We start from the raw sequence: 13,178 nt of genomic DNA on the forward strand, positions 1-13,178 counted from the left end.
TGAAATTAGTACTCTATGTAGGTATGAACCTGTTCTTTGTATAATTAAAGCAAGTGTTTCTTATTTTATTTATTATTTTCATGTGGCTTTAGTTCACCCGATCTCCAAAAAGGATAATACTACCGAATCATCGAATTACAGACCTCTAGCTATTACGTCTTTGCTTAAAAATGTGATCGAGCATATAAGAAGCAGATTCTGGATTGTCTAAAAAGGTACGCTTTTACAATAGCATCTCCCTCTGTTGTGTATCCGATACTTATCTGGATAGATATTCACGTCGTAGTTTTTCTTTTCGCACACGTGCAGGATGTAGAATGATCTCCCTCCAGATGACTTTGCTGGTAGCCACAATAGCCTGGGGGGTTTCAAAAGTCAAGTGTACACATTACTCCTGCAAAAACAATGACGTAACGCAATCTATTCTTCTTATGGAGATATCTATAGGTAGCAGAAAATATACATCCTACAGAAGTTCAGCTGCAAGTAGTGAGTAGTCAAGATAATTAATAAGATCCTAAGCGTTAAATCTCCAATCTTTTGGTTATGTGAGAATCTCTAGACAATCTAAATTAGTTTATCTAGACTAAGTTACATCATTTATTGTGAAAAATATTTTTTTGCTACACCTATCTGTTTATATTTTATTTGGTAACTGGGGTTTTTATTTGTTACAAAATAGTTTTAATAACATTCAGGTAAATAACTGAATCTGCATAGAATATTATAAAGAATGTCAATGGTGTCTGACAATTCTCCTTTTTGCACATATTAGATAAGACAACGTCAAAATTATTGTCACTCATGGGATAAATTATCCAAATTTTTGTTAATAAATATATATATTATTTGGTTGGAATCAAAATTTTATGTTTAATATTCAGATAAGTAATCGGATTCTGTACACTAAGAATCTCATAACGTATGACCTTCAATAATAAAGTCTACAAAAATAATAGATTGATAGTTTCGAAATGTAACGAATCCGTCCATGAAAACGAATGTTAGCAACAATGCCGTTTCTAAAAGTACCTACGCGTTTAACTACAGCGGCGGAAGCGCATAAAAAGTGGTTGCACTTACTAAAAACAGCGGAAGAGATCTTGAATGATGACAAGGACTTACAGGTACCTTATAAATTGCATTAAAGTATCTGAAATTACGAGTATGTATGTTCTGGAAGACTAGCCCTTGAAAGCAATGCGAGTCTCTCACAGAAAGTTTGTGTAGGCTACAACAAGAGTGTGGAAGCCGTAATGAACATTCCACCTTCACACTAATCCCACAATCCCTTTGCATATTATATAATTTTTCGTCACACACAGGAATAAACATTGGACCCTCATTTTCTTACACATTTTTGCTTATACAATCTTTGTTAGTTTATTTTGCTTAGTTAATTCATTATTACACGATATGTAGGAGAAAGCAGCTAAGGGTCTATATCTAAAAGAGCGTAGCGTACCACCGGAAGTGCTTGGTCGGCTTTATGCAGAGTATTGTGACGTCATCAACCGGATGTATGACTCATATTTGAACAGTGTACAGTTACAGAGGGCACCGTTTATATTGGAGATTGTCAGTATTTTAATGAAAAGGTATGTTAATGTTGCGAATTTGTTATAGCTTCTAATGAAAGGCTAGCTATAGTATATGAGCAAATATTTTTTATCGACAGTTTGTAATATTAATATCATTAAATATCATATATAAAACTGAAACAAATATTTCGGGACATTCGGATATTTGAACAAATATAAAACTAACACAAATAATTTAACTTTATTTACGTTAACGGTCATACAAATTTAATTTAACTTCCAGATTATATGAATTAAGGAACGAATTAGTGCATATAATTGTTAATGATTACATTTACGTGGACGACGCTCTTGTAACCTCCAAAAAAACTCCATTTGATATTCAGGTATTGAACTTAACTAGTTGAGCCCATAACTAAACTAGTTTTCTTCATCTAGTCTGAATACGAAACAAAATTTAAGTCTTACATCCTATTGATTCTACAACTGCTTTATTGAACAAATATATTTATATACTAGTTTTTGTCCGCGACTTCGTCTGCGTTAATTTCGGAATTAGTAAAATATGTATAGCTGACTAGGTGAACTCAATTCCGCCCTAGAGGTCATAAAGAACCATGTATTGGAATTTATAAGGTTTTTTTTTCTTTTTCGATCGAACAGAATTAAATATCCTATGTCCGTCTCCTGGTTCTAAGCTGTCTCCCCACCAATTTTCAACCATATCACTACAGCTGTTCTTGAGTTATAAATAGTGTAACCAACACCAATTTCTTTTATATATGTATATAGATATAGATGTCAGTAAACATAAATATTTCATTGATTTCGTAATAAATATAAATCAACAAAGAAACCTTTCAGTCTTAAATTATCTCTAGCTAAACTCATATTATATATTTAATAATTATGTTTACTAATGAGCTTTGTCTTACGTCCAGATTGTGGTTCCATACCACTTTCCACTGGAAAGTCGAGAAGACAGCGTCGAACAGTTACTGCAAAGAATGTGGGCGGATGCAGAATGGAGAAAATTACATACAATAACTTCGGATGTAATTCTTTTCATACCTTATAAGAATTAATTTAAGATCTAAAACCATTGAAAAGAGTATATAACAGAGTATTTAATTGTGTTTTTTTTAACGTATCAAAAAATTATTGCATTTTTTGAGGGTAGGCATCGAAAATTATAAATAAAATTGGGTGAACAGTGAATAATGTTAATAGATGAGTATGATTGCATTATTCTATAACGAGATCTAATATTTAGCACAAATAAATTTTCTAGATAAATAAAGACGAGGATGTTATTGAAGACGCTGTTCCCGTTATATCAGAGGTCCAACATTTAGTCCAAAGTAAATATAACCCTGCTTTCTACGTATCTTAATACGTTAATACCAACAAAAAAAAAGTTTTAAATTACTATATCCTTATAATTTCTCTCATATTTCCAGAGGACAGTTCTATTATCCTCTCTGAGGATTTTATCCAAGCTGTTATAATACAAAAACAAGAGAGATTCAGGTAAAAATATTAATTGTTTAGAACATGGGACTAGAGTTTGTTTTTAAAGATAATTAATTTCCAGGCAATTCTTTATTGAGGACTTCAGAGCTAAATGCAATAGACGAAGGCTTTATTTTAATGAAAATATCAAAGAAGCTCCATTAGAAATAAAAATTAAGGCTGCTTTATTAGTTCAAAAAGTTTACAGGTACTTTAAAAGTTTATGTCATTATATAGACAGAAACGAGTATAAGGCTTTGTGAATACGATCCTAGTATAGCTGTATTTTGATCGAGAAGCACGCGTACATATCATCCATTCGGTCATGAAAAAGTTATATTGTTGATTGAGACTTGGATATATAGCCAATTTCCTTGCAATATCACACAACATACGGGGCGTTAGCAGTTTTTCTCTTCCAAATCTTCGCATGTTGTAGTAATTACGTAATTATCGAATGAGAAACGTGAAACATTTAGTGTGAAGTAAAACAATATAAGTCTAGTGTCAAGGATATAGATGTCACTATAGTCACTGTACGGTTTTAAAAATATAAAGTAATAAAATCTTAAAGAAAAATAACTTTTGAGTTCTTGCGCTTTGGAACTCTCCACTCACTTTCACTTATATAATGTTTCTGTATTTCTTTAAGGAGGTACATGGAAATTAAACGAAAAAGAGTTGCCGATATTAAAAGAGACATACTACTGGGTTTGATACCAGATCCTTTCAAAAAGAAAATGAGCTTTGAGGAGGAGAATAATAAAGTGGGTAATTTACTATTTCATTATTTTTTTGAGTCACATGAAGGTAGTAATGATTTTTATACTTGGGTTATTCTGTTGACATCGTTTTGGCAACTGAACTATATCCTTATCCGGTTCTATCTATTGTAAGGAAACTGTGACTGAAGGTGATTTTATGTTTCGGGTTTTTCGTCGGAAATCAACCTTAAAATATATATTCAGTAAAATATATATCAGTATTGGTTATAATAAAACGTTAAATCAAACGAACCTACCCATTTATATCCCTAGTGCTACAGACATAAATGGGCTCTCTGTAGTGTAATATATTATTTTCTTATAATTTATTAATATTTTTTTTTGGCAAATTGATTTAGATGTATGAAAGAAAACGTAACATAAAGGAGAAATGTCGGGAGATATATTTAGAAGAACTGGACAGAGAGAAAATGAGATTAATAGTCTATAAGAAGGAGGATCAGATCGATGATATAACAGATCACGTGAGAGCTTGGTTTTTGGAGTGGTAACTAGTGATACAGCCATTTCTTGAATGTTTTCATTTCCGTTACATTTTAAAGCAGAACCAACCGTTCAATCCTGTTTGTTATATAAAATACTCAAATCAAAAATGATTCAAAATTACACAGTTATGGACAACAATGTGAACAACATGTGGATGAGCTGATAGGTCAATATTTGCTCTTTCACATTTTTTATTTGTTTAATACTGATAACATTTTTTTGAAATAGATTAAGTTTTTACTTAGAAAGCATTATATCCATGGATATGTTTTCTTGCAAGGTATTACGGTTACGGTTTCTTTCCTGACTATCCATACGAAGCTGAAGGCGGAACCATGTTGGTGGTTAAAGGGAATTACCCAACCATCGCTGAGAAGTTGAAAGAAGACGAGGACTATGCTAACACTATGAAAGGAAAGACCAAGGAACAGGTAATGTCAAATAACTGTTTGTTGTTAAATAGACGTTAACCTAATTCAATATAAAAAAAATATTTGCAAATAAAAATATAATATGAAGCGGGTGTATAAGCTATTTTTAATTGCTTCTTTATTTTATAGTCCAATAATATAGTCGTTGGCTGGTGATAAGAATATTCTGAACTAATATAACCAAATTAACTAGCCCCTCTTTCCGTATTTACTTTTTGACGAATATTAAGTCTTTACAAAATATTTTATTTAATTGTCATAGAGGTTTGTAAATATCAAATTTTTGGATGTCGTGACATGCAGAAAAATTTGAGAATAGGCCAAAAAATGATTATTAATACTATCATTGGTGTGTCGGATATATAGAAACTGTGATTTTTAAAAAGCATAACGTCAGCGTTACTGACGTCACGAATGCCTATGTTCTTGATTATCGTCAGGCCCTTAAACTATTGAAAGTAACTCCGAGGACGGTCTGCCGAATCCTTTATTTCGAAGACGTCCGCGTGGCGACGACTCGAGTGATAATGGATTTAATTTGTACCCTCGCCTCTATTTATACCAACCCACACTCATTATTGTGACAGCTCTTGAACAGGTGGCTACGCAGGTTATACAGGGGACACCTCACAATTTTAACTATCTATAATTATTAATTACGTAAATTGCATAAGGTATTCGCTCCAATAGGTAGGTTAAACATATTTTTAGTTTAGAAATTGTGGAAACGTAATTATTCCAATATGGATTGGTGGGTTTCGTATTAAGAATATCCTCAAAGGTAATCAGGATTTAACCCTATTCCTTCCATGACCTTCTGCTTCTAAGAATAAACGTTCTTACATTTTTCCAAAATGCAATTACAATCACCATCATTATAACTGTTAAGACCTAAAATTCGTTTATTTTAAGTGGGAATAACAACTCTTTCACCAGCTAAAAGCTGAGATGAAGCAAGCGAAAGCTGACGCGTTACTCAAAGAGGCGGCTGCAAAGGAAGCGAAGCAGAGGGAAGCAGAACAGCTGTTTAGGATGAGATTGAACCCGTTGTCTGACCCTGGTTATCAGCCCAAGCCTTCTGAAGTCACTGGACAAGTGGGAGAGGTGACGTGGTTAAAAATTAACAGTCTTATGAATGATTGTTAATGACGATGTGTTCTGGGTTGCAACATACAGTGCATTTTTTTTGCACGAGTTAGCACCTCTTGTTAATGAACTGGGAAAAACCTTTTGTAATATTGAATTTCTTCAAACTTTTTTTTATTTAAGGCTTTAAAGAGCTTTTTTCTTAAACGTTAAAGACGCTAACAAAATTATTCCATAATTTTGTTTCATAGAAGGTATCTAAAATAATTAATTTCTAAACAGTTACTATTAACACTATATTTACCTTATTTTTTTATACTTCTTTTTTGTTAAAAAATATTCATTAACATTACTCATAGGCTCTTCAAAAATACAGAGCAGCTTGGTCAATATATGATAAATTTTCACCCGAGGAATGTCCAAAAAGTATTTACGGATTCATGCAAAGTATTTTGACTGAGGAACTTATGTGTCAGTTGCACGAAGAATGTAGAAGATATGTCGATGAGCTGATGAGGTATTTTTCTAATAGAAAAATAAGCAATAACGAAAATAGTGCTATGTATTTAGTTATATCTTCAAAGACTAAGAATGGGTTCATTATTTTACTAAGCGAATTTAAATACTAAAAGATTTCTACCTTAGTCCACCACGTTACCAAGTATGGCTTGTTCAAATATATTATGGAATATCTCTCAGGATATGCATACGATTACTGGTTTTCTGTTTTATAAACCAATCAAATACATATTGTCTATTACGAGATTAGTTAGATAGTCAAATTTTATTGTGGACTTGCAATTTGATTTTGATAGATTTTTTTTACAAGCCCAATTATGATTGTATTCAATTTCGGTCACATATACTTTAAGATTGGATCTGAAGCTGCTTATAAAGGCGCAACAGGAAATGTTTAAGAGCGTCGGCTGGCAGTACCCGAAAATGAGACCAAGAAAAAAACCTAAATCTACACCTCTTCCGAAGTCATTAAAATTAAACGATGCTGTATTGGATAGTATGAAGGTTGCATACTATTTCAGCAAGTCTTTTTTATCTGACTCTTAGATAAGGCAAAAAAATCACTGTGTTCACAACAGGCCAGGTATTGGACTGCATGTCAAAAAAAGGTTTAGAGCGTAACACAACATTCTGCTGATGTGCTCTACTAATCTGAGAATTTCCTGTAAAACACTTTATCACAAACAAAGATTTCCTCAATATGTTTTTATTTTATTATCAGCTGTCGAATATATTATGATTTAACTGGAAGACATCCAAACTTTTGGAACTAATACGCTACATAAACTTTACAGACCATATTCGACTTGGGTATAATATCCAAACCTACAGCCAAAATCAAGGATATTATTGGTGACTTTAAGTATGCGGCGTACGAAATGAATATCAAAGACCCGGACGCAACGTAATAAAAAAATTATAAAATCAACTATATCGCGATAAAGATTTCCGTTTGCATTTTTAATTTTGAGACACATTTGAACGCAACAATTTTAAATTTAGGTAAACCTTTTCATAATTAAATATATATGTCAAATAAACTGGCATAAATAAGTTTTTCTTCAATATTCACAAAAATATCGGATGCTAACAATTTAATTGCGTCTTAATATTAGTAGTTTTTATTATTAATTGCTTTAAAATGTAAAATTGAATTATTAATTTACTTTGACCGATAATGTTATTAGATTTCCGTCACCCGGATTTGGTGATGTTAGGCGTCGGTTGGTTATGTCATGTGTTTTTGGCTCGGGAATCGAACCCGGTGCTGTCCGCAATAAAGCTGTCATGTTACTTGGTCCGGAGAGGAATGGGAAAGCATTTATGGTTGACACTATTTGCGGTGAGCTTAGTGAGTGTCCAGAAATTATATCTCGATAATAATGTTATTAAAGTAATATGCTGTTTACGTTTTAACATATTAGTTCTGAATAGTATAGTCTGATCGTGTGAAACAGCCCATAGTTAGACTTTAAATTGACTTAACACTTACAGTTACGACTTTTTTCGCTGTGATATTAATACTGTACATCTATTTTGAGTGTAGACATATAGTTGAACGTATTGAAACACTACTTTACAAATATTATATACGAGTAGTTAACTTGAAACAAATATATTAAACGTATAGGACCTTTGTTTTAATTCTTAAATTAAAAAAATATTATTTTTAATTTTTAGATGCAATTAAAATTGATATAACACCGGAAGTGTTCAGCGCTGTTGTTGACAAACCCGCGAAAGTTCTAGCCGAAGTGGTTTTGGCTGCGAAAATTTTTCAACCAAGCGTTATATATATGAAGAATATAGAAAGGGTTTTCAGCAAGAAAGTAAGGGATTTTTGATATTAAACTAATTTCAGAAATAATGATACCTAAGACTTTTTCGTGTATCCGTTTTCGGATATACTACGCATCTTTTTATTATTTTATGACGGACAGACGAGATCGTAAGTCATTTTCATTGCGTCACAGTTGCTGAAAGGAACCGAAACTTATATTGTTACATGCGAAAATCTTTGTTTTATTTAAATGTCAGAAATGACAATGACATTACGAATATCAAAAAACAATTTGGATTTAGTTCATACGTAGACTATATATTCAGTACGAACATGGTATTTCTTGTGATTATACAAAGATAACCGTACCTTTGAGATAAATTGAAAATTTTGATGAAAAATTTAGTTTTTAAACATATTTAACTGAGAATTCCGTACTAAATTCGCTTTAGATACCGCCAGAAGAGAGAGCATTGCAAGCGAAGGTTTTAAAGACGCCGTTGACTAAAATGATAAAACAAATATTGCAAGAGGACAAAATAATATTTTTGGGTAAGAAACACAAATATAAATAAGTTTTTCTATTGGATAATATAATAAAAAAAGCCTAAACCTAAATATAACATAACAATCGATTGCTTATGAATTAATTTTACGCGCGTTTAAAGAGGAGTTATTATTTCAGCGACATGTTCAAATCCATTCGTCGCTCCAACAAAACCAATGATGATATTATTTAATGAAACTATACTAATACCGAGAACGGATTACAACTCTCTGAGGACGTTCTTCTATGAGAGTTTTCAAAAGTAATATGTTAATATATTTTCATGTACTAGATTTTTTTGTGTTTTATATAGAAAATTTGGGTAGAATACTTGGTTGCCTTTTACTTGGTTAATAATATTGTGAGGCACCTCACTACATTTTATTTAAATGAGTGATTTTATTTATATTATACTTAACAATGTAGCGTGCTAAAGTTGTCCAAAAAATATAGATTTACAGGAGAGTCAAATGTCGTATGATTACAGTTCCTAGATGATCAACCGCAACCTTGATCACGGTTGCTGAAAAGCAACCGAAACGTCGGGATTATGTAGTTTTAAAATAATAAAATCCGCGTAGTATATCCGAAAATATATTAGTTTCATTTAAATAATACTTTAATAACAAAAAACACAGAGTTTTTAGGCTTAAAAATTAATTTAATTCTTATAGAATCCGCAGCATGCCTCGAGACTATTGCGTTCAGGCTCTCGCTCAAGTGCTTCAAGGTTATGGATTTGGTATCATACTTCAGTTGTTCGATAAAGTTATGACCGCAGAGAGAATTGTTAGGTAATATAAACATATCCAGTAGAATTTATTTATACAGATAAAATAGATGTTAATTAGCACAAAGAAAAATGCCAAAACTAGTTCATTTTCATCTTATTTATTTATTCTTTTAGCTATCACACACTATCGACTAAATAAAAAAGTACGTTTGGCTTTGCATTTAAAATACGAGACCTAGAATCTAGCCTGTACTTTTATATTGGCTTAATATAATTATTTCCACTAGTATTTGTATCGTTTTTTTAGTGTTTATTTAAACATAAATAAATATGAAAAAATATGTTTCCTCGAAGAGTTGCAACCAATGTTACCATACTTATGTGGATAATTTTGTTATCTACTTAGTCCCATGCTTTATTTTTTGTTAAAACTACATACTGCCGACGTTTCGGTTACTTTTCAGCAACCGTGGCAAAAAGTAAACGAAACGTCGGGAGTATGTAATTTAAGCAAAAAAAAAGCACGCGTAGTATATCCCAAAAATATTAGTTTTAGTTAGTCCCATATCTAGAACGATGTAGGATATTTTTTGACCTAAAACCTTTTTTGTGACTGCGACGCTGCCTGTAAAAACTAGTTGTTTGCACGTAGCGTCTTTTTGATATTAATTTACAAATATGTATACAATTGTCCTGAAATTTCCTTTTTGAGTCGCTGATTTTAGTTAACTTTAGCTTTATTTTATTATAACTTTCCAAACAATTCTCTTTGTAATTTGATAAACAAAGTTTTCCCTGTCTAGGTTAAATATAAATCCATTATCGCCAGCAGAATTTCTCCCACCACTGTTTGACATGAATGTGGAAGCTGTAACGTTAGAAGTAAGTCTTCTTTCCTTTATAAGGCTCAGTTAATTTATCTTCTTTATATCTTAACTATTTATTTAAATTTATTTGTCATTCAAACACGTAAATGTTACTTAAACAATGTCGATGTTATTTTGTATAGGGTTTTCGATTAAGGGCGCTTGATCTTTGAAATGCAAAAAAAAATACATGTAGGAAAGATATTTGCTAAATTTTTTATTTGGAAGGTCTATCAACCCCATTATGTATGGAATATGACATCATTCAAATGACCGCCACGGCTTCGGTTGGTGGCGCGCACACGAAAGGTCCAATTTTCGATGACTCTGGCGCACAAATCGGGCTGTATTTAATCGATGGCGTGGCGTATGTTGACTTTGAGGGCATCGGTCGTTTGCGGCTTGTTGGCATAGACCTGCGACTTAAGAAAACCCCACAAGAAAAAGTCCAGCGGGGTCAAATCGCACGATCTCGGTGGCCAGTTCACGTCGCCTCCGTGCGAGATGACCATGTCCAGAAATTGCTCGTGCAGAACTTCCATCGTAGCGTGTGCTGTGTGGCACGTAGCGCCGTCCTGTTGAAACCACATGTTGTCCAGATCCATATTCTCGATTTCAGGCCAAAAGAAGTTGGTTATCATCGACCGGTATCGCTCACCATTGACGGTGACGGCCACACCATTATCGTTTTCGAAAAAATACGGACCAATCACGCCTCCGGCCCAAAATCCGCACCAAACAGTCACTTTCTGCGGGTGCATTGCCACTTGGTGAACCTCGTGTGGATTGGTCTCGTCCCAAATACGGCAATTTTGCTTGTTGACATAGCCATTCATCCAAAAATGCGCCTCGTCGCTGAAGATGATTTTTTTGCCAAAATCGGCGTCAACTTCCAACTGCTCTAATGCCCAGTCAGCGAACACACGGCGCTGTCTATGGTCATTAACCTTGAGCTCTTGGGTCAGCTGGATCTTGTACGGGTGCAGGCTCAAGTCACAACGCAAAATTCGCCAAGTTGTCGTCTGCGAAAGGCCGAGTTCCTGTGCGCGACGCGGAATTGACTGCCGCGGGTTTTCGAGGACACTGTCGCGCACAGCGGCGATATTCTCGGCAGATCTCGCGTTACGTTGACGCACGGGAACCGGCTGATTGTTAACTGACCCGGTTGACTCGAATTTGTCCACCAATCGACGGATAGTCGACTCGGCAGGACGATCATCGCGACCGTAAAACGGGCGAAGTGCGCGGAACGTTGCTCGAACTGAAGACCCATTTTCATAAAACAATTTTATGATTTGCACGTGCTGCTCGACACTGTAACCTGCCATGGTGGTTTGGGAGGACGGAATGAATATAACACACTGCATTTGACAGCTGTCACTCAAACAACATGGCCGCAATCAGCTGTCAAAGTTCAAGCGTCCCTATTGGAAAACCCTATACTTAGGTTGGTACAAAACTGGAATAATTGCGTATTCTAGAATTCCTTAAGACCCTTAGCTTGGAGTTCAATATTATACTAACTAACTATCATATTGATATAGATATTGAATTATGCTATCATAAGTTCTACAATTCTAGGAATACCAAGAATATGTGCAGTTCTTCATTGAAAATTCCCCTCTAAGCAAAGAGAGAGAGGATTTTGAAATTATTAACAGATACAGGGCTGTTGTTTATAAGAAATTGGAAAAAGAAAAGAAGAAATGATTGGAGTACAATTTTTTTTTAAATATGCATAAATATCTCCATAGAATCTGTGTAAAACCAGCTATATTGTACATAACTGTAACATATCTTATGTGAGACTAATAAAACTCAATGAGAAATTAAAGTAAATTATTCTTGTATGCTTTCCCAACTGACAGTAATTGCAGATTTTTCCGACAGATGATACTGTCTTTCTATTCCAGTTTCAAGCTATTGCATAGATTTTATCGCGGGCTTGGAGCGTGGCGGCCGAATCAAGAAATTCCGTAACAAAAATAAACCTCACAACTACCGTCGAACGCTGTAAAAGTTCGGCAGACTTTGGCACGGTTTTTGTGTACGTGCGGCTAGACGTACGCGTGTGGTAACTGATTACTACTCATAACAATCTCTTTAAGACATAATGCTAGGTGGTACAGCCTGCTTCTTGGCCGCAGCCACAAGTAAAATTGAGTCTGCAACTAGTTGAACCTTAACGCCTACATAGATGGCGGTAAAATCTCCACTCGACAAAACTACTGCATAAATAAAATAAATAAATAATTACTATTGCAGGAGTTCAATCTGATATTACGTATTTTGTAAAAAAAGCTATGGTATGCCACCCTGTATTGTTAGTACCGCAGAAATTTTGAAATTTCTTTAGTCGTGTATTTAGTTCTGCATTGTAACTTTTCCAGGCTCTTGTTATATTGCATCCTGCATACTTGTTTTTAATTAATAGCAAGTAAATTTGTAGTGCAATAATATGTATAAGTACGTCTACATCATTAAAAACTATTATGTTATATATTGGCAAAATTTTCCGAGGACATGCTGTTACTGAACTGAAAATGATAAAACTGTATGCAAATCCTCTTAATTGTTTTAGCGACTGAAACAGACACATCAATAACAAACGTTTTCAGATTTTTAGGGTACGCAGTAAGCAAATAAATCGATTAATCTAAACAGGTTTTATTTTTATTGATTAATAAGATTTACACGCAAATGAACGGAGATAGATGACAGTAATATATTTATAAATGCAAAAATAATGAAATGATCTTTCTGGTGCTGTTGGCGTTATAAGAGATTTTTGCATAGATTCTAAGGGAGGCAATGTTGTCGATGCTTTTTGATACCTTTAGTAACACTTGTATTACAATTAAAATCCGGAGTTGGGAATTGCGCGGAGGGTGG

General features: G+C 33.7%; 1 protein-coding gene across 2 annotated transcripts; it reads left to right on the forward strand.

Moving 5' to 3' along the window:
- The first annotated feature begins 785 nt into the window (after positions 1–785).
- On the forward strand, positions 786–12,110 carry LOC116776612 (IQ and AAA domain-containing protein 1-like). Of its 2 annotated transcripts, XM_061525684.1 has the most exons (21): positions 786–1,127; positions 1,423–1,598; positions 1,825–1,927; positions 2,483–2,596; positions 2,833–2,902; positions 3,002–3,071; positions 3,136–3,261; positions 3,706–3,820; positions 4,177–4,325; positions 4,605–4,755; positions 5,692–5,859; positions 6,201–6,358; positions 6,714–6,864; positions 7,155–7,264; positions 7,548–7,711; positions 8,041–8,189; positions 8,593–8,692; positions 8,826–8,949; positions 9,362–9,481; positions 10,224–10,302; positions 11,868–12,110. In XM_061525684.1, exons 1-21 carry the CDS (start codon positions 1,002–1,004, stop codon positions 11,994–11,996), a joined length of 2,652 nt encoding a protein of 883 aa, XP_061381668.1. In that variant the 5' UTR covers positions 786–1,001; the 3' UTR covers positions 11,997–12,110. The 2 variants fall into 2 exon arrangements, 1 of the variants encoding a protein (XP_061381668.1); XR_009753317.1 differs by lacking the exons at positions 8,593–8,692; positions 8,826–8,949 and having other exon boundaries at positions 11,868–11,879.
- Positions 12,111–13,178: the final 1,068 nt, after the last annotated feature.

Source organism: Danaus plexippus, chromosome 30, assembly GCF_018135715.1.
Source record: "Danaus plexippus chromosome 30, MEX_DaPlex, whole genome shotgun sequence".
Lineage (NCBI taxonomy): Eukaryota > Metazoa > Arthropoda > Insecta > Lepidoptera > Nymphalidae > Danaus > Danaus plexippus.